This window comes from Fundulus heteroclitus, chromosome 2, assembly GCF_011125445.2.
Source record: "Fundulus heteroclitus isolate FHET01 chromosome 2, MU-UCD_Fhet_4.1, whole genome shotgun sequence".
NCBI lineage: Eukaryota > Metazoa > Chordata > Actinopteri > Cyprinodontiformes > Fundulidae > Fundulus > Fundulus heteroclitus.
Genome location: NC_046362.1, coordinates 19,847,974 through 19,870,110, shown reverse-complemented (window position 1 = coordinate 19,870,110; position 22,137 = coordinate 19,847,974). Strand labels below are relative to the sequence as shown.

At 40.8% G+C, this 22,137-nt stretch overlaps 1 protein-coding gene across 2 annotated transcripts in view; it reads right to left on the bottom strand.

The window, feature by feature from the left end:
- ptprq (protein tyrosine phosphatase receptor type Q) overlaps positions 1-22,137 on the bottom strand; it is a 66,800-nt gene that overhangs the window by 9,283 nt on the left and 35,380 nt on the right. For both annotated transcript variants that reach the window (XR_004933289.1, XM_036150182.1), the window contains exons 29-43: positions 20,498-20,818; positions 19,506-19,781; positions 19,247-19,398; positions 18,281-18,422; positions 13,790-14,065; positions 13,325-13,693; positions 10,213-10,322; positions 9,839-10,025; positions 9,508-9,755; positions 7,399-7,468; positions 6,982-7,140; positions 6,511-6,802; positions 6,342-6,415; positions 3,801-3,900; positions 3,560-3,688 (exon numbers count right to left, since the gene is read on the bottom strand). Coding sequence is in view for 1 of the 2 variants with exons in the window: in XM_036150182.1 (XP_036006075.1) it covers positions 3,560-3,688; positions 3,801-3,900; positions 6,342-6,415; positions 6,511-6,802; positions 6,982-7,140; positions 7,399-7,468; positions 9,508-9,755; positions 9,839-10,025; positions 10,213-10,322; positions 13,325-13,693; positions 13,790-14,065; positions 18,281-18,422; positions 19,247-19,398; positions 19,506-19,781; positions 20,498-20,818 (2,905 nt within the window). In the remaining variant the exon portion in view is untranslated. The remainder of the gene's footprint in view (positions 1-3,559; positions 3,689-3,800; positions 3,901-6,341; positions 6,416-6,510; positions 6,803-6,981; positions 7,141-7,398; positions 7,469-9,507; positions 9,756-9,838; positions 10,026-10,212; positions 10,323-13,324; positions 13,694-13,789; positions 14,066-18,280; positions 18,423-19,246; positions 19,399-19,505; positions 19,782-20,497; positions 20,819-22,137) is intronic.

Below are 22,137 nucleotides of genomic sequence, written 5' to 3'. Positions count from 1 at the left end.
TTCATTCTCATAAAGGAGAAGGGGGGGGACGATCGATTGCACGAAAAAGCGCCGCAGCTTTCCTCTCGAGGAATCTACCCAGATCTTTACCAATTGCTGAGGCTCGCCGTTTACGGCTCCCGTCCTCCAAGCAAATTGGGACCCGGGCAAACAAATTAAAAGAGTCTTAAGGAGAGGAGCCTCAACAAAACTGTTCAATGTCTACCAGGGATGGAGGAAAACATGCAGGCAGTTGGTGAAACTCTGAAGTCGCTGATTCATTGAACTATCAGCCTCCACAAAAGCTTTTCTGAGGCTGCACAGATGGAGGGTTTGACGTAAGCCTTAATAAGGCAACATGATGACACACACACACAAGCCTACTGTAGGGGGGGGGGGGGGGATAATTGAAAAAAATAAAATAAAAAAATCAAAAGAATTGAACATGCAAACACGCCAAAATGAGCCACTCACACACTAAACACACTAAACTTACTGGATGACATAAATCTCTTTCCGCCTAAAGAAGAAGGAGGAATACCTGGTGGGGAGACAAATGTTCTGTGAGAGAAAGACAGCTTGTGCGAGTGGATGTAAACGCCTGCGTGGAAGGAGAGCCCGGGAAGTGACAAGCAAAGGTGCGTTACGTTGACTGCAAGACAAGTCGCGTTTTGAAACAGCTCTCTCCCCGCGCTGTCAGAGCCGGGATGATATGTTGGTCATATCAGAGGAGGAGGAGGAGGAGGAGACGGGAGAGGCTGCCCAAATGACTACGGCGAAACGCCTTTGGTGTGAAGAGTGAGTGAGCAGTCGGCGTAGAGGAGGAACTGTCGTTCTAAATGTTTTATTAGGCAGATGAGTCACCTGCTTTCATTCCCTCTACTCATAAAGATAAGAGACAATTATTCTCAGAGATCCAAAAAAAAAAAAAAAAAAGAAAAGAAAAAAATCCTGGGGGAAGACTGTTCACGCGGCCTCACTGCTAGAAATAATCATTTTTTGGTTTCATTTAAACAGAGCAAGTTATTAGATTTACAAACTGATGAACTAGCTCCATCCACTGACACACGAAATAATGGGGACAATAGGTTTAGATTGGGCTTTGTGCAATGTGAAAAGGAAATCACAAATGAAACTGTGGTCATGGATGACAGAGAGTTGTGACTGTCTGACTCTGTGATGATAATATTATGAATATTATGGGCCGGGATTGCTCGCTACACCTTTAAGCTGCTTGATTTTGTCGTTTTATTCACCTCTGTGGTTGAAGCGCCTGTTAAAAAGTGGCAACACCACAGGGTTTGGACTCTAATAAAAAAAAAAAAGAGGAAGAGCGGATCGATTTTTACCTTCTCTGAAAGGCCAGCAGTCCGGCACCACAGCTGGCATCATCTCACCCTACCTTTGTGTTTTCCTTTCCAACATCGGCGCCAGCTTTTCAACGAATGTCTTTTCTTTTTCACGCAGTGTCTTTGATGCAGACAGCTCTGATTTTTTTAGAAAACCGAGCAACCTGCTCTGGCTGTAATTTACATAAACATACGTAAATATGGACAGATGTCCCCTAAATACTAAATTTAAATACCAGTTTTGCCTTTGCATATATGCAGTTTCAGAATTAAAAGCAAGCGTGCAAATTAAAGGTTTTCACACATTTAAGCATCCGCAAACACCTTCATCGGAAACATGACAGTGTTTTCAACCATTTTACATGACGGTAATAGAGACACTTAATTGGCTGCTGAAGCTTTCTCTCTGTGTCATGTGACCTTCTCTGCAACCTGCACCTCAGACAGCTTTTAGCGTACGAGGCAGCAGGGGAAACGCTTGTAATGATGTTCTATGATGTTCAACACAGCACGTTTAAGTTCACGAAGCAGAAGAATACCTCTTTTTTTGTAATTTGGGTCTAAATACGAGTAACTTAATCTGCATTTAAATGTGTTAGGAGCCAAATCATCAGGGATTCGTATCAAGCGGGAGCAAACACGGTAACATCGGCTTTGCACTCCAGTAAATCCTTAGCGATATTGTCAAGGTTTGGGTAACTTATCAGTAACTTTCCCAACCAAGTTGACCCGTGTTGGAAAGGCGCATTAACGCTGACCTGCAGAAATGATGGCCATGACAAAATCGTTACTGCAGAGTCACCTTTGCTTGAGTTGGTTGTGGTTTAAGCAGGACACAATCCCATTACTAATTCAGATCAAGTAATACTGGTGATAGATATTTTTGGTACACTTTAAAGCTATTATGCTGTCAGCTAAGCAGGGAGTGTTAAAGTTAAGTGAGAATGGTAAATAATTTCCTTAAAGAATAGCTCCTCCGATTCACTGAGATGTAAATAAAAGCCTACTTTTTATGAGGTTAAATTAAGATAGCACTTGTGTGGCGGGTTCTAAGGGTGGGATCTAAGGTAGCATACTGCAAAGTTATATATGCCCTCCAAGGAAAGGTAAAAAAGCTTTAGGATCAAAAAAGTTCTCTACACACCCTAAAACAGAATGTAAGTAAAGCGGGACTGTTTATTCATCCTTTGAGTCAGTGTGTTTGCTTCTGTTGAGGGAATATTTCACAGCACACATTCAATAAATAAAGAAAATCGTGGAGGCTAAAACAAAAACAAAAAAAAACACGACAGTAACAGAAAATAATAGAGTCTGGCTTCTACAGCAGAAGAAGAATCAAACTATAGGCTTTGCTTTTTCATCTGACCTAAGCATAATTGAAAAACTGTGGACAGACCTCCACATGAACGCACGTGAGACAGCTCATAAATCACACAGAAATACGATAGGAGCTTTCTGCAGGAAGAAACGATTTTCCTCACGGGAAACTGAAAGGCTTTATAGAAATGTTTGGAACAAAAACTTTTTATTACCTGTCCTGTCGGCTTAGAAGTATATGAGGGCTAACGTGCGTGGTTTTGAAAATTTAGGTTCAGAAAGCTTATGATGTATTTATATATATATATATATATATATATATATATATATATATATATATATATATATATATATATATATATATATTCTTCTTTATTTATTGAATATATATATATATATATTTATATATCTTTATTTATTGAATATATATATATATATATATATATATAATCCAAGAAGGTGTTTTCACTTGTTTAGAAACAAAAAGAATCTATATTAATATGTATTATATTTTTTCCAAGTTGTGAGCCAATTTGTTCTCTACAAGAAAAGAAGCTGGAAAGTTAGATGCTATATTTTGTAGCAGAGAATAAAGGAGGCAGAACGACTTCTCTGTTCTGCAGAGAACTGACGAGAAGAGAAATTACAAAGCCACAATGCTGCGTTGTGTCTTGTTGCCCTGCCGCTACTGCTTCTATTTTCTGCACAAACTCAACTCTGCTAGATGATTTTGTGCTGACAGGAGCTGCACATCAAGTTGGCTGCAGCAAAGAGTTTTTTTTCTTTTTTTGCCTTGTTCACACAGATCTGGAGTTGTGTCTTGCACAACTAAATCAAGTCTAAAGTTGAGCAGCTTGGCGCTGTACAAAAATTGGCAAAGGGATGGTTCTATATCAAAACTAACAAAGACTTACCGATTGAGTTTTTCCTGTTTCAGCTCCATATCTGCTACAGCGATTAGCTGATCTAATTTGCACTTTGTCTCTATGATCTCTGCCTCTCTGGGCGAATAAGTCCCCCCCTCCTTCTTACGCTGATGGATCCTGGGGAAAAGCAAGTGGATTGGGCAGTTACTTTCTTAATAACAAAATGCTGCATTTAAAATCAAGTAATATCATACGGGGTTGTCTGAAATGCTTCGAGTATTGATCTTACTTCACTGAGCAACAGATAAGAAGGATGAGTAACAGAGCCAGAAAGAAGGACAACAAAACACCCAGGATAATTTGTTCCTCTTTGGTCAGCAGTCCGTCGGCTGCAAAGTGAGAGAAAAGTATTTAATTCAAGTCAAAGAAAATGATAGATAGAAATTCAACTTTCAACCGTTATCAGCATGAACGACTGAATAATGTGGTGCTTAAATTCTAATAATTCGTCTTTCACTGAGGACTGAGAATACATTTTTTTAATGACAAAAAATGGCTGCAGAAGTCTGAATATATGGTGGAGTCTCTATGATCCACACAGGGTCAAAAATGCACATTGAACATAAACATACAAGCTCATTAATATTTAGATACATCTCCGTTAGCACGCCACATGCTTTTTGAAGCCATTTTTTTGGTTGTTTCTCTGCTTTACTCATTCCGTCTACCAGTGGACACTTTAAAGATAAGTCTCTGACTCCACTATGGTGTATCGATTTTTGCAACACACCAGTACCTGCAGGAACTGGACACTCAGCATGATGCTGCCACCACCATGATGCCTGACAACCAATGTTTTTAGGCTGAAGAGCTGTACGTTGACTCCCCCAAACGTACAAATGTGGTCAAACAGCTCCTTATTCATTTTATCAGACCATGAAATCTTCTCCAGAATGCATTTGGCTAGGGCAGGGCAATACACTAATATTTTTAAAATATAGAGAATCTTGTAAAAATGATATAAGATGAGACTATATTGTTTGTGTCGAGATGGTCTTTGCTGAGTTAGTATTATACTTTTATGTGTTCCAGTAAACTATTTTAAAGCCGTTTCTCATATTCATCTACAGCTGTTTGTTAAAAACAAAATGTGCCCGTGGGGACATTTGGGATAAAGCATTGATTCAGAGATGCCTTTTTTATAATTACTTTATGAAAAGTAAAATAAATCGAGACGAATATCGTATATCGGCAATCACCCTCAAAAGATATTGAGATCTTATTTTTGGTCCATATCACCCAGCCCTACATTTGGCTTGTCTATAGGGCAGCTGCACATTTAAGGCAAACTTGAAGGTGTCCATTTTTGGGGCTTTTTGGCGCCGTCTCAATGTTGATTTTGAACTTCATTCGCTGTGGACAGCGGCACTTTTATTCCGGCAACGTCCACTTTCCAATCTGCTTGAGCCTTAGTTTCTGAACATGGCCAAACATTTCCACCCGAGTTTGACAGTTCGCTTGAGGCAGTTTAAACAGCGAGTCATTTTGGTTAACAGTTTTGTGTTGTCCCTGTATTTCTGTTCCTGCTTAGGTTTTGGTATTTCGATTACCTCGATGTAGTCATGTTTGATGCTTTTTTTCTGGTTAAGATCTCAGTGTTTCATTTGTGTTATTTTCCTCCAGCTCCTCTAGTCACGCTCTCCACACAGCTGTCATGCATTCATTCACCTGCTTCTTGCTCCACCAATCAATGCTCCTCAGTGTTTAACCTCCCAAGCGTCAATCACTCTCTTCTCCTTCTGTTCCATATGATCTACATGTTCCCATTCTTCCTATTTTTGTCATTATAACTCTACTTTACTTTTGCCTTCATATGGCTCCTATCTCTCAACAATCCAAGACACACTTGGGTTTTCCAAATGCACAATGCTCACAAACACGTGCCAAAACTAGTTTGGGAAAGGATAAAGCAGGCTAATAAAAGGTTTCCGGAATGGCCCATACCACACGTCTATTAGAAATCCGTAGACTACTGTTAAAGGCTTCGTCTGTCTGTCCAGGAAACCGACCAAAACCAAGCTCTGCTATTTCTGATTGGGGTGTTCATCACTTTAAGATCTGCTTAAGGCATACAGAACATACAATAAATGCAGGTGTTTTGTTATTGAGGCAATGATCTTTTATTGCTTGTCGTGTGTTTGCAGTGATGTGAAAGCACTAAGATTTTGAGGCTGGACACTAATAAGGTATCGCCTATTGCATTCTAAATATACAGCAGAAATTGTGGCATAAGTATGTTGATGGCTCCTAAAGGCATGTGATTTACCTGCAGGTTGCAGAGAGATAGTTAACAAAATGTAAGGGGCGGGGGGATTTATGTATATATTGGAGCTGCTATGTTTCATTTTGGCCCCGTGCACATTTGTAGAAAAATCCCAAAATATTAACATTTCTCTGCCCAATCTTTGTTTTGAAAATCCATTAAATTATGTTTGTCATCAGTCCACCCCAGAGTTGACATTCATGCTTCTGATGAAAATATGTCAACTTGTGAGCAGAGCTTTCTGTGAGGTACCAGTAGGAGGTGTAGCATAATTTCTCATTTCTTTATATTTTACTTTCAAGGTTCCAGGACCGTCTTCTAATCTCTATATTTGAGCAGGCTTCCAGAATGATATTTAAAGTTTTTTTGGACCTTGGTTGCTTTTTATGTTGTTGGAAGCAATCTTTAAAAAGACTGGGTTTGGTTTTAAACTTCCGCACAATACGGTAATTTTTTTATTTTTTTTAAGCTAAGTAATGTTTGCTTGGTCATTCCCTGAAGACGTACCTGCAGTTCTGATGTGCTCTGAGAATTCAGAGTCAGTGTATTGTCCATTAATGTTGGTGGCTCTGAATTTAAACCTGTCAACATAAAACAACAACAGGACGACAGGAGTTTTTTTTATTCTTTCAAAACCTATTTGAATTTCTTTCATGAAATCTCCAGGCGCACTCACACATAGACAGTGTTGGGTTTCAGAGGCCCGTTGCAGAAATGGTCCGTGTTGTTCTCTTCCAAACAGTAGTCGCTCTCTCCGATCACGTAGGTTCCTGCACTGCTGTGGTTGTGCCTCAGGAGCGACGGGACATCTCCAGACACGCTACGACCGCCTCTGACGAGCACATCAGCGCCTGCCGCCCTTTCCCTCGCTAAGCATGCTGGGTTGGGGAACCCTGCGTCGGTGAGGTAGGGAGCGGGTCGCCGGAAGTAGGCTTCCCTCCAGTTGGTCAGGTTCTCGCTGTCCCTCACTGTCACAGAATAAAAGTTGGAGGGGGGGAGGAGGGAAACAAAACAAAAACAAATGGATGCTTAAGATTAGTCCTTTATGAGCTCTGGGCAAGGAGGGGAACTGTGAAAATATCACACAAACACTCAGAAAGAATTTTATTTTTAATTGTATTTAACCAAAAAGCGATTACTGTCATACCCCCTGACTCGGCCACGATGACCTGGATTTTTGCGATTGGTCCGTTGTCGTCACTATAGAAACAGGCAGGCATGAGGGTGGTTATGCTCCTGTGGGTTACCATGGCAACCCCTCCTTGGCCCAGCACTGCTTGGGGTCTTTGGGTTGGCTTGGATGGGGCTAACACACACACACACACACACACATCAGGGGAAACAAAGTCTGTGTGAGGTTTTCACCTGTTAACGTCCAAAGGTGGAATGTATAATACGGGAACTGTCGCCATTACACAACTAATGACACATTTATGGTGACAGAACGGGTCCACTTTAGAAATACCGCTGTAAAGCTACAAATCTGTCAGGTTATGTCTGCTCAAAAACGACAAGAAGGAGAAAAGAAAGGCAGTCGAGGATTTCTGAGAGCAGGGGCTCGTACCTTTAATCCCTGTGGTTATCTGGACATGTGGACTAAGTGGGCTCCTGCCCGCCCCGTTTCTTGCTGCAATCTACAAACAGAGCAGACACATGAAATCAGGAAAGACAGCAGAGAGAAGATAAGCACACAAAGGAGGTTTAGAGGTAGGAAAAATGTCAGCCCATTTCTGAATGAGGCCCCGAAAGGTTTAAAGAGGTAGAAAACATGATTGTTTGGGTTTTTTCTGCTTCATGAAAGCGTGCGTGTCCAGACCCATGGCATCCCTATGCGCTGTTGGAAACAAGCCATGGTCTGGAAAAAGAAAGGGGGTTCTGCTGTATTGAGGAAAGCAAAGTTTTGAATCTTGTCTCTTTGCCCTCTGATGAAAAATGACATGTCTCCACGCATCACAGCAGAGCATAGTGACTGATTAAACCGTCTTTAATCACATACCCGGCACAATGAAAGCGCAAAAATTTGAATATTCTGAAAAGGTTAAATATTGGAAACGCATGGTGTCACGCCCCCTAACCAGCTAATACCCTCTAAACAGCTGCAAAGGTTTCCTGAGCCTTTAAACGATCTCTCGGTCTGAACCATTGGGCCACACTATCATCTTGACAGACGTCCAGGAGACAGTTGGCACCCTCCACAAGGAGGGAAATCACAGAAGGTCATTGCTAAAGAAGCTGGTTGTTCACAGAGATCTGTATCCAAGTATTTTCCTAGAAAGATGAGTGTAAGGAAAAGAGTGTGGAAGAAAATAGTGTACCTACAACAAGAATAACTGCAGCTTTCAGAGGCGTGTCAAGCAATATCTATCCAATAATTTTGGGGTAACTTTAAAAGGAGTGGACTGAGGTTGGAGTCATCAGGACCCACCACACACAGACACATCCTACACATGGAGAACAAATGTTGCATTCCTCAAGCCACTGTTCATCAAGACACAATGTCAGAACTACCTTACCTGGGGTAAGGAAAGAAAGAACCGGACATTTTCCTCAAGGGTCCAAAGTCCTCGTTTTAGATGAAACTAAATTCTGCATTTATTTCATTTGGAAATCAAGGTCCCAGAGACTGGAGGAAAAGGAGAGTGGCACATAATCCAAGTTGCTTGAAGTCCAGAGTAAAGTTTCCACAGTCAATGATTGTGTGGGGTGCCCAGACTTCCAAAAGTACTAAAAACTGCTTGAATGACCATGGTGTTACTGTGCTTGATAGGCCAGCAATTGGGTCTGACCTGAACCAAGTAGAGAATCCATGGGCTACTGTCAAGAGGAAAATGCAAGACACCAGACCCCAATAGGCAGATGACCTGAAGGCAGCTATCAAAGCAGCCTGGGCTTCTGTTCCATGCCACACTGGACTGATGCCGTTTTTCTTGCAAAAGCGGCACAAACAAGGATTGAGTGCATTGAAATGAACAGAACTTTAAGATGCCTGAAGATTTATGTTTAAAATATCCTGAATGATAGATTTTCTTTTACATTTTCTGACACTGACATATTCACCAAAGTTACAAGACATGAAGGCTTGGCATATTTTATTCAATGTGTTATGAATTTTTATAGTAGATGAGTTTCACTTTCTCAAATGAGTGACAGAAAATATCAAACTTTTTCATGCTATCCATTTATTTTGATATATCTGTATAGGCAGAGTTGGCTCTGATGCATACATATTGAAAAAATGGGTATCGGTGGCCTAGTGGTTAGAACATTTCACTTGTGTCCTGGAGGTTCTAGGTTCAACTCCCACAGACTGTCACTCTGGGTCCCTGAGCAAGACTCTTAACCCTGGATTGCTTCCCGGGTGCTGCACAGTGGCAACCCATGTTCCCCAAGGGGATGGGTTAACTGCAGAGACCAAATCTCTTTGCAATGTACATCCTAGAATAAATGCCTGTAAACCTTTTCAGTACAGAAAGAAACGAATTGCTCCGTAGAGCTATTTTGTGGCAGATCCAGTTTTAGCATTAGATTGAGCAAACTCGGGTTTGCAAGCATTTAGCATCTGCAAAGAGCTTTGTGAATTTCCCCATCAGCTGTCTCCCAGAGCATGATGTTTTGAAGACAGTGTTGGTGTTCACGCTCTCATGCAGTGTGTGTGTGTGTGACAGTTTCTCACCTGTATGCTGTAGGTGTGCCCTCCTTTAAGGCCTTCTATGACAGCAACCACTGTTGGGTCCAGGTTGGGTTCTCCTTGGATGTAATCAAGGCTCATGTTTTTCACCAGCTGGTCCTTCTCATATACAAAGACGTAATAGGCTAGGATGTTTCCGTTAGGCTCTTCGGGGGGACTGAAGCTCACCCTGACCAGGTTCACTTTCTCTGGGACAGCGGAGACGGTCACATTCTTGGGAGGGTCTTTCGGCTCTGCACAATAAGAGGGAATGAATGCGAAAGCAGAGGAACAGGGTAAATAAGGACACAAGGACAGGGAATTATTTACGCCTTACCTTCCTCCAGCGTCTGGATCACAATCGGCCCGATGGCTTTCCCTTCACTGCCAGCATCCTCTAATGAACCAGTGAAGGCAGTGACAGTCACAGCGTAAAGGTTGAAAGCTGTTAAGTTCGTCACAAAGACGGTAGTCATCTCTCCAGGGCCCCGGACTATTGAGATGTTCACCCCGGGGCCATCCACCTGAGGTAACAGCACAGAAATGTACTAATTCTTTTTCATTTAATGCACAATTGAATAATCTGCGCATCATTTGCTGTTTTAGAACCCTGACCAAGGCCAAACAGCAATGGTCTTTCCTGGTAACATCATTTACTATTAACTAGGTACATGTCTTTATCTCATAGAGGCTGTGGCTCAGCAAGGTGACCTGCACTAGATAGGAGGTTGGTCCCGAGAGAACAGCTGGAACCTCCCATGCAATCCGAAGGCTGGTGGAGGTGGGGGTCACTTTAAGGTCGCGAGGAGGAGCATCAGGGTCTAAGGAGAGGAGATAAGCGCAGATTTGTGATTATCTGAAATGCGGCGGCTCAATATAAGCCTGAGAGAGGAGACATTAATCACACAGGACAAAACAAAATCCAAGAAATTGAGGTCGTCTATGTTTCCTAATTCTGAGCAAATACACTACAGACTTTTTCCCTGCATTGGTGCCTTCAGAGGAGGTACGTTATTTAGTTCTGCCAGTATATATTAGGTAGTAAAGTCGCTATAATAATGCAGGCTGTGACTCTAAACGTGTTTGCCAAAACAAGACAAATCATGGTTCCCTACCACTAATTCATACCTCTTACACCTTCTGACTTTTTGTAAGGTCACAACCACAAACCTAGTTGAAACGCACTGGGTTTTTATGTACTAGACTGACATAAAGTAGTGCAAAGCAATAAAATGGAAGGACAAGAACACACGATTTTCAATAGTATTACAAATCTGAAAAGGTAGGCAAACTTTTCTGTCTAGACCCATTTACTCAGACACCCCCATATGAAATCCAGGGCTACAAATTGCCTTCATAAGTCCTATAGATAGTAAATATAGACCACTCATGTTCAATTTAATCTCAGTCTGAATTCAGCTGTTCTGTGAAGGCCTGTTGTTGGTTTAAAACAAGATCCAAAGCTTTGGATATCTTACAGAGTGAGTTAGAGAGTCATCATCTGAAAACGGAAATGATGAAAGACCACAGCTGTAAATCTATAAAACCATGGTTGTTCGTCTGAACCAGTAGGCCAGGTAAGGAAACCATAAATCCCAGCTGCAGAGCTGCCGAGCTCAAAAAATGGAGAAGAGATGAGTACCTGTCGACAAGACAACTATTATTCAGGCTCTCCACAAACATTGCCTTTTTGGAAGACCAGCAGGTGAATGGAAACATTAGAGCTTGGGTTTTAAAATCACCTCTAACCTAGTATCTACAAAACATGTGAGCAGCTGCACTCTGGGAGGAGACGATACCTGCTGTCGACTTCACTCTTCCCTGACCCGTCAAGGCCAATGTTTGCATATTTTCTGTGTGGGACTGTAAATGTTTGGATTATGAGGCGTTTGCTAAACTGCAGCCTGCCCCCTTTCTAACACAAAGGGTGTGAATACTTTATCTCTGCTCTGGTTCTCAATAAAATGTTGAAACTTGATGGAATCACAGTTTCCTTTTATTTAATAAGTAACTGAGGCATCAGTTATCATTATTTCCCATATCATAGCGTGAAGAAAGCTTTTGTAGAAAGATAGCCATAAGAAGTACCGTTTGCAGTTTGCCACAGAACGTGTAATCAAATCACACCAAAACTGTAACTTTCGACCAACAATGTTGAAACATTGCAGTGGGCGTATTATAATGTGCAAAATACTTTTCCTTTTTCAGAAGGAAAAAACGAAGCTGGTCAGAAATAAAACAAAAATTGGATGAAGCTAAATAAAAGGAAACATAGAAGAAAACCTGGAGTGGAGGTTCAATTTCTGGCAGGACAATGACCTAAACTCCTCCCAGATGGAAAAACTCTTTCATTGCTCAGGTCATTATTCAGATCAATTTGAAATGTAACTAGGAGTGATTGTTTTGTCATTCTAGTTGGATAGTTTTAATTGGTATTTGTTCTGAGGTTTTACCCTTTCGTTTTCTTGACTGTTTTGGCGTGATCATGTATTTATGTTTTTCACCGTCCGGCAAAGCAAATAAAAAATAGTAATAGTGATGCTGTGGATATTACTAAACATACAGTCAGAGACATAATGGAAAGGTAAAGATAACGCCGTAATTAAAGGTTGGAACAACCCGATAAGTCCAGATCACGCATAAATCCCCTTTGGACCCTAATGAGGAATTCTATGTATGGCCCTCTCTTTAGTTTCCTTATTTTGTATTCACATTTCTTCTTTAAGCATTCATATTTCTTTACCTGAATGGGTATCTTGTGTCCCTCCTAAATTTGGTATTTATGATGGTTTTGCAAAACCAGATGTTGTAATGCAGTGAAAAATATGGCAAAGGTTTCTTTATGTGTATATGAGTGTATATTAATTACCTTGCTGTGAAAAAAACTGTAATGTTTAAGTTATAGTGTTATTTATGTACAGGGACACTTTTGGTGTGTATTTATTGAGAAATTCCAACCCTTTACCCGTCTAGGTCTGAGATTTGAGTAAATAGGTGTTTGACATGGGATTAGAGATACTATGGTTATCTAAAGATGGCGACTGATTACATACACTTTTTTTCAGTCTAAGAAAAGGCTGCGACGTTTAATGAAAAAATCTACAGGAGCTTGACTCGCAGTGTAGACCCGCTTTTATGCTTTCAGGATCCAGCACCCTGTCCAGTGGACATGCATATCATTCCAGTTCTTTTCAGTCTCCAGGCTCAAATCCAGTTGAGAATTTGGAGTGAGACTTTATCCAATCTGACTGAGCTTGAGATAACGTGAAAGGCTAACGGAGACACACCCCAAAATACTTGCAGTTCAAACTCAGGGGGCATGTGCACGACACGTTTTACATTCTTATTTGTAATACAATTTGAAAACCAGGCATGCTTTTCCTACATTTAGCAATTATGATTATAAAGATATCAGCTCAGCTCAGCTGTGCAATATCACTGTGGAGATTCAAAATTAAATATACAGATTGATGTAATAATAGTACCATATTAAACATCGTGAGTGAGGGCAGCTTAAAGCAGAGTGAAGATGTGTCCCTTCATGATTATTGATAACCTGTTGGAAATGAACTGACACTACGCTACATCACTAAGATGTTTAGGTGTGACTGTATGAAGGGAGGGAAAAAAATCCTACCGACTGGGTTTGTCTTTCTTTAGGTTTTTAGCACATCCTGTGTTATCTAATTGACTAATCTAATGTAATCTAATTTGTAATCTATCTGTTAACCAATCCAAAATGTATTACTCAAATATTACCTGATGCCCTGACTATCTGCCAACTTTAATTAAGCAACACATATCAATAAGTTAATGGTCATACTTCCAGGCAGGGTGCGGGCGTAACTCCACTGCGTGTATTCTCCAGTTCCGGCGTTGGTCACAGCGGCCACTTTGAAGCCATAATATCTGTATTTAGCCAGGGATTGGATGGTGACGCTGCTTTCTTCAGCGCCGTCTGAGGCATTCACCGACACAGTAAAATTGCCCTCCACACAATTCGAGGCCAGGTCGTCCTCTGGGGTTGGCAGGGCAGCGGCTCGCGTGTTTGGTTCGCAAACAGTGGAAATCAGCTGTGCAACGACATGATAGCTTTTCAGCAGGCCAGGAACAGACACCGGCAATGCCCACTGAAGTGTCACATTGGTAGCCGTGACCTCGGAGACGGAGAGGAAGCGAGGGGCAGTTGGCACTGTTCGGAGACAAAGAGAAGTTAGTTTCAATTAAAAAAAGCTGTTTTTGTGCAGAGCAAAAAAAAAACAAAAAAAAAACTGTTAACGAGGCTAACCTGATTCAGAAAGCGTGAAGGCTGTGCAGTTCAGGCTGTCTCCTGGTCCTGCAGAGTTCACTGCAGCTACAGTTAATGCGTACTCCTGGTCTGGTGACAGCCCCGTCACTGTGTACTCTGGTGCGTGGGCCTGGTGCGTGAAGGTTTGCATGTCTATCTGCGTTGTGATCTCGTAAAACAGGATCTGTCCATTTGGGTTGGCTGGAACTTCCCAGGACAGTTTGACTGAATCCCAGCTCCACCCAGAGCAGGACAGATTCCCCACAGCATCGGAGACTGTGGACGTGAGCAGAATGAGAGCAAGGTGTACTCCTCAGAACTGAAATTAATATCAACATGTATTCAAAAGTATTTGTATCTACTTTTGTGCCAGTCTTAATTTTTAAAATGATAAGTTTCTGTATGCAGACTCGCTTCACTTTTAAATGATTCAGTGACTTTTTTCAAATGTGAGCTAACTTAAACCATTATTACGATGAATGGGTAATTTCTTTTAAATTAATTGCAACCTTTTCAGTTTTATTTATACAGTTTTGCTGTACAGTTTTGTTGCATTGTTAGCTTTGAACATATTTAAAAGGTTCACCTTTTTCATAATTACACAATAACGCCATGGCGCAATGGTGGACTCTCGGTTATGTAGGCCTCTCTATGTGTAGTTTGAGTTTGTCCTCGGGACATGCAGGTTGCAGTGCCTTCCAAAAACATGCAAAGCTCTGGTACTTTGCTACATTTTGTGGGATTACAGCCAAAAACATCTAGGTACTTCTCTGATCAATGTTGCTTTCTCTCTGACCTTTAGGTTTAGAGGGACAGCCACGTCTTTAAGTGGGCACTTATGCAATAATCTTTGTATTTTTGGATGTTGGATTAAATTGTGCTCTTTGAAATGTAAAAGCTTGGGATATTATTTTAGAAGCTGACCCTGTTTTTAATTTCTCTACATCTTTATCTCAGACCTATTAAATTAAGTCAGTGGTTGTAAGATGCTAGAAAAATGCAAAGGTGAAGGCACAATACTAGATTTTTGACATCCTGTACAGTATGAAACTGTTTTTGCCTTTTTTGTATCTATGTTTGGCCCTGTGATGAATTTGTAATCTTCCCTGGATATACACTGCTCACAGTGACAGCTGGGATAGGCTGTCATCATCAGCCCCCACTACCCATCAGCTCTGCATACAGAAAATTAATAAATGTCACAGTGAAAAACACTCAGGGGCTTTTTGTTTTGCTGAGAATAATTACATTTTCGTGGAAAAAGGCTCCACATTTGTTTTTAATTGTAAAGGTCTTTTTTGGATCTCACACATTGTCCAAAAATTCAGAAGCTTCTGTGCCACCTGTTATTAACAAATTAACTTTTCCCAATTATTGTGAATGTCAGTTACCTTTTTCCCTTAATCTAAAAAGCCAATATTACACTTTTTGACCATGTATCCTTTGATAAAAACAACCTGACCTTCAGTGGCAATCGTCAGAGTGCTCTCATTTGGACAAAGTGAAGAGGATTTATGAGAAGGTTTCAAATACCAGCTGCTGAGAGTCAAAGCCACAAAAGCCCAAATTATTGCTGCCAAAAATGACTCAGACCTAAAAGGTTTCTTTGAGCAAACATTTTACCATGTCCTTATTGGAGAGATTTTGTCAAGCAGTTTACACTTATAAACTTTGTGACGCTGTGTGGCATTGCACCCATGGTGGAGTAAAGTCAGACCTGTTCAAAAGATAACTGCTGGAAATAAGATCCAGGCTCTTTTAGTGCACTTCTTGTCAAATATTGTAAAAAGAAACAAGCTTAAAGCACTCTGCACAGCTATTAGGACACCTAGCAAAGCTGCATTAGAAGCTACATATTTTGTTGCTGTAGTACACTGCCACTCTTTGCTTGGGTTCTCCAGCCTTAAAGCTTTGTGTTTTTGTCTTTTAAACCTACTTTCTGACCTGCTCCCTGTACATGGTCATTAGGTAAACTCAACTTCGCATCCAGCCTTATTTTCCACAGTTACCGTTCTTTTGTACGTTCAGTTTACTGCTCTTACTATGGAAACGTTTAGGCTAGTTATTATTTTCTTGTAGCTATTTCATGTCTGATGAAGATCAACACTCATATGCCTTGCTTGAGTGCCATGTTCTCTGGTCTTTTCTATTTTGAAGAGTGGGTAAGCGAGATGGGTCTTTCTGTCATTTATTTCTTCCAGAAAAGAAACTGTAAATTATATTTTAAACAATTATGCAGTCCCAGCACTTCAGATTCCCTTAAAAATAAAGTATAAATGTTTTGTCCATTTATCCAAGCATTTTCATCCATAGTTTCTGCAAATAATATTTAGGTTTGACCACTAGCAGAACAAATCAGAGCCGGGCTGGGGGCGTGGCAAATGAACGGGCCCTTTATAACATAATTTTAATTTACACATGCCCGCAACAGCACAGAGAGTGACTTTGTGATTTGAAGGCCATCAAACGGACATGAAGTATAAACCGAAATAACAACAAAAAGATTAGTCTACATGGTCACTAATAATGAGAAATCACAAACTCAAAGCAGTTCAGCACCATGGATAGCGACCACATCATTTTGATACCCATGTTAACTTTCAACTCAAAGCCTGTATCCGTAGCTATGTTTAGTAAAACTCTACAGTGTCATAGAACTCCTTAACTCCAGGGACATTTTTAAGAGCAAGGTTGAGGTTATGGGCAGCACATTGAACATAATAGCATAGAAAGGGGCTACCTCCCTGTTATCCTTGCCTGTATGCCTGAATATGCTTTTCCTTGTTCTCTTTTTTCCTTTTCTTTTCATTTTGCCGCTTTACTTTTACACTTACATGAAGTTCCACTCACTTTAACTTAATGCGTAAAAATACTCCACCTCATCTATCTGTTGACAAGTGACTGGTGATGATGTTGGTGGACGGTTTGGTGACGAGTTTTACCCAAAATGCACTTGAAGACAATATCTGGGATCCACTTGTACATTTTGAATGTCATAAAGTAAAATGTGAGAGTGAAAATAAAGCCAGTCATGCAAAACAAAATTTTTTCAATATTTTACACCTATTAAATCAAGAAAGTCAGTCATGCAAGGTCTTTTAGCAACCATTACTCAATCTTGACTCAGACAACCTATATAAGCCCCGTTTAAAGGTGGGTAATGGCAGGTAAGCTTTGCACATGCCATGATCTCCCTTGACTGTGCAAGAGGCCCAGCTCTCTTGAGTCCTACCTCCCATTAGGGCCCCTTGGGATGCCAACCACCTACCACCCCCCCCCAGGTCCGAAGCTCTGGCCCTGGATTTGACTCTCCTTTGAGTCTCATCGGGCCTCTAAGCTGCATGTCTTATATAATTCCTTCTTAAACTGTTTGAGGATGAGAATGTTCCTGTGGCCAACTTAAAGAAAAAAAAAAAGATCACATTCTTGTTTGTGGTTCACAAAAAAACCCAAAAAACAATACATCTAATGATGGAAACTCTTGGTAAACTAGAATCCTTTTCAAGGCAATTTTTTTGGAAACATCTAACTTTGACTTGGATGTTCATGTGCAATTTTTGGTGCAACTATGTTTTTAGCTCTCATATCAGGTTTTAATGTCTCATGGTCAGAACCGGAAATTATTAATTTATTTCTTTGAGACTGAATGAATGTAACTCATTATTCACACATCAAAACAAAACACACTTGGAACGTCTGCAGGTTTTTAAACACGCTGCTGCCAGGCTTGTGACTAAATCACAAAGGTTTTGTCACGGCAAACCGCTCCTAGGAAAGCTGCTCATGTTTGATTTTAGCAGCATATTTCTGCTGTCTCTCTTTGCAGTTCTCAAACAGTGTGCTTTGAAGATTTTCTATTTTCCTTACTTGCCATCCTCCTCGTTGTGCATCTTGGAGAGATAAACCTTGCTTCTCATCCAGCCTTGTTTATCACTGTTCCAGCTGGTTTCCGTTTTTTAATAACTGCCCTGATTGTAGATATAGGCAAGTTTAGACAAGCTCATATTTTATTGTAGCCATGCCCTGATTTATGACCAAGCCTGTTTTACATAAAAAATCATGTTCTTCTATCTTTGCTATGTTGAAGAGAGGCCCAAGATAACTAGGTCTCTCTCTCTCTTATTTATAAAGAAAAATTAAGGCACATTGTACCTATAACAGGTTTTTTGTCACTTAGATCAATATAAAAGAAGCTAGTTAAAAGGGTTTCAGCTTGAGCTATTTTACAGGAATTGCTAGTTTGACATTGATGAGCATTCCCCCCGAAAAAAAACATAAAAAACAACAACTATTATATTTTCCTATGGGATCATTCTTCACAAATTCAACTGTTTTTATTGCAACAAACTTACTTGCCCTTTTATTTCCTTTTTAATAGCAAATTGCTTTTGACTTGAATTCATGATCTTCAACTTGGGCCCAAACATAAACTTTAACACCAAGCTAAGCGGAAACGTCAATGTGTGTGACATTCCCCAGTGTGTGTTTTACCTGACTCATTGGTCGTGAAGGTCACAGGGCTGCTGAATTGATTCCCGTGGCCCACGCTGGTGTAACTGTACACACTGATCTCATAGGAGCTATGAGGCCTGAAGCCTGACAGATGCTCCGCAGTCGACGGGCCAGAGGAATTCTGCATATGTGCCAACACACAACCAAATAAAACACACATACAAGATTAAGTTATCCAGGCTTCGCTGATGGAGTGGATAAGATCAGTGTATCAGCACAGGAATGCGCACGTGCGATTAAGGATAATATTACCGCAGAGCAATACGTGGAGTGTGAAATTATCCCCCGTTTGTGAATATTCTTGCTGAGTGGAGTGTGAGTGTGTGTGTGCATATGTGTGTGTGTGTGTGTGTGTGTGCGTACAGCTGAGTGAGAAAATTTGTTGCCCATTTTGCTAGTAAAGTGAGGACTTAGATGTAAAGTGAGGACCTTTTTTTTGGTCCTCACTTTTCTATGGGCTACAGGTTAGGTTTAGGACTAAAGTGTTGGTCAGGTTTAGGTAAGGGTCAGGGTTAGACCATAGAAAGATTTGGAAGTCAATGAAAGTCAAGACACGGTCCTCATTTCTATTTAAAACAAGGATGTGTGTGTGTGTGTTCTTGTATTTGCAGCTGAGCAAGAAAATAGTTTGCTAATTTTACTAGCAAAGTGAGGACTTTGATGTAAAGTGAGGACCTTTTTTTTTGGTCCTCACATTTTTTGGGCTAGGGGTTAGGTTTAGCACTAAGGTGGTAATTAGGTTTAGGTTAGGGTTAGGGTCAGCGTTAGGCTATCGAAAGGCCTGAAAATAAAAGCCTATCAAAGTTAAGTCACGGTCCTCACTTTGTATTTTAAACAAGGATATGTGTGTGTGTGTGTGTGTGTGTGTGTGTGTGTGTGTGTGTGTGTGTGTGTGTGTACTGTTGTTATTGTGAAGGAGCTTTCAGTGTGTGAAATTAACAGTACCCGATGTGTGACGGTTTGTGTGATGAGGTCTTGGATCCGGAATCCGTATTTTATCACCACTCCATTAGGCTCTAGAGGAGGCTCCCAGGTCAGCCACACGGAAACTGCTGTGTGGTTGTATATTGTCAGGTTACGGGGAGGGGAAGAGGGGCCTGGAAGGAAAAGTTAGAAAGACAGAGCACAGAAAAAAAGGACAATAAAAAAAGATTACCTTCAATTCAAGGTCATAGAAATCTTCTGGATTTGCCTCCTAACTGACCGCCTTCATCGGTGTGAAGCTGCACAAGCAGGCTGGGCCCTGCGCCTTTGCGAGTTGAGGCTATGACGGTGAGGTTGTACGCCGTGTACGACTCTAAGTCAGTGAAGATGACCGAGCTGTTGGCGGTCTGTGTTGTGTTGGTGCCTCCAGGTCCAGACAGAGTGAGGGTGTACTCGGTTATTTCTCCATTAGCCTCCAGAGGGCGTTGCCACACCACAGCGATGGAGGAGGAAGAAAGGTTTCGAGTTGACAACAGCAATGGAGGAGAACTGGGGACTAAGCAGAGGAGGACACATCCAATCATCAGTGTTGCAATACCAGCATACAGTGGCTTAGAAAAGTATGGAGATTTTCATATCCACAAACTGAAAGGCATTTTAATGGGATGTTAATGTGATTAACCAACACAAAGTAGTACTTTAATGTGAAGTGGATAGACAAAAAGGTTCAGTTTTTATTTATTTAATTTTTTTTTCACAAAGAAATTCTAGTAATTGTGGTGAAGCTTTGCATTCAGCCCCACTGAGTAAATACTTTTTAGAACCACCTTTTGGTGCATATTCAGCAGCAGTTCTTTAGAGGTAAGTTTACCAGCTTTGCAGGATTGAGCTGTATTCAGCTCCATCCATATTCTTACCAGCTTCCCGGGCGGCGATTTGGAAAAGCATTCGCACGTCATGGTGCTTCCGCCACCATGTATCTCCACAGGAGGCCGTGTTCAGAGCTGTGGCAGTTTTTAGGGATATCACTGTAAAAGGGGCTGGATGCAAATGCACGCCACATTGTTCGGATATTTATTTTCATATATCTATTTGAAGCTTTTTCTTGATCTAGAGCACAATATTATACATTAAAGTAATTTTTTCTAATGTGACTTTATCCAAGAAAATACAACCGGCTCCAGTTAGCAGGCCTACTTTAAATGAGTACTGTAACAGAGAATGCATTGTGGTGATTTTTTATGTTGAAATAATCAAATTAAATAGACTCACTGTCGTCATCTGTTCTCACGTACGTGGTGCTCGTTTGGTTATAGGCAGGCCCAGCACCAGTTGCTGGAGTAACAGTCAGTACATATGGGAAATACTTTCTTAGCTTGGTAAACAGAAAAACATTGTCTGTAGTGCTCTGCCTGATGGTCTTGTTGACAGCCGGAGTCCCTGGGCTGGTCATGTTTGGGAATATGCCGGCCTCCTGTAAGGTGAGTATGTAGTAGGGACGTCCGTTTGGCTCGGTGGGAGGATCCCAGCTCACGATGATGGCCGTGGAGCTGAAGATCTGAGCTGTCAGGTTCGAAACCGGGTCCCCCGGCACTGCAAAAGCAGAAAGGTAGAACAGTGTTACCCTTATCGGCAGGCCAACAACAAGTCTGAACAAAACTAAGACTTTAAAGGGTAAATGTATTACAATGACAACGTCAGTCATTAAAACACAGTTTAACACTTTATTGGTCAAGGTCATCAAATGTATGTCATTGGCAGAATTGAATTAGACGTTAATTTGAACAACTGAAAATTACAATAATGGCACAGAAATACATTGGAGAAGAACAGAAAACAGCAACAATACTGTATAATATCAGCAGCACAACTTGAAATGCACATGGGGATACTTGAATGAAAGTTTCATGCTGAAAGCTTAGTATAGTAAGAATGGAAGGTAAAGAGAAATACTCATCCTGTTCTCAGCTCCTTTGGAAATACTTTATCATACACAGAGTAGAAAAAAGGTAAATAAAGCAGAAAGTTGAATATTAAGCTTTGGGTAACCAAAGGGGGAAAAAATGGTTATACACAGTAATGAGTCTATGAGCCGATGAGTGAGCCCCTGCTGGGCTTGGTTGAGCAGGGGTGACAAGTTGCCCTGGAGGTCCGATGTTTGGCTGATAGTGGAACAACTGGAGCACAGGCAGAGATACAGGGTCAGTATGAACATACGGAAACAGAGAATGCTTCGCAAACAAAATGTCAACATCAAAAAATGACAACGGAATCTGCTACAAAGTCTGGAGGCAGTCTGCACCATTTTTCCCAAAATCACATAAAAACCTAGAGAGTAATTTTATTTTGTATGACATTAAGCAAAAAAAAAAAAAAAGAAGCAAAATTAAATATTACATAGAAATATACAAATTTAAGATTTCCATTGCCATGGAAGCACTATCTTTGTAGCAAAAAACAAAACAAAAACCCTTTTACAAAACTTGGTAGCCCCCTGTTTCTGCAAAAGTCCCTTTATTTCCTTGTTTTTTTCATCCATTTTTTAAAATCCCTCACATTTTTTGCCATGCATAAAATGCCATTCTGTCAAGGTCAACCAGTTCAACCCACTGACAGTTATCTCCTGATACTGCCAGCCTGAAACCTGCTTAATTGCAGAGTTTTTATGTAATTTTATTTCAAGGTAAGAGGAGACGTGAAAAAAGGGTGCAGACTTGCCCACCAGTAATGTTCTGATTTATTACTTACATTATCTAGCCTTCAATTGAATATAAAATATGTATTCCGGTAATTACTCTGTAATTTTATGTAGATATATGCAGTCTGGTGTTTATTTGTGTTTCTGACTGACCGTCTTCCGGCAAGAGCAGGTTTATAGGCTCCGACTGGACCCCTCCGTTTCCCTGTATAGT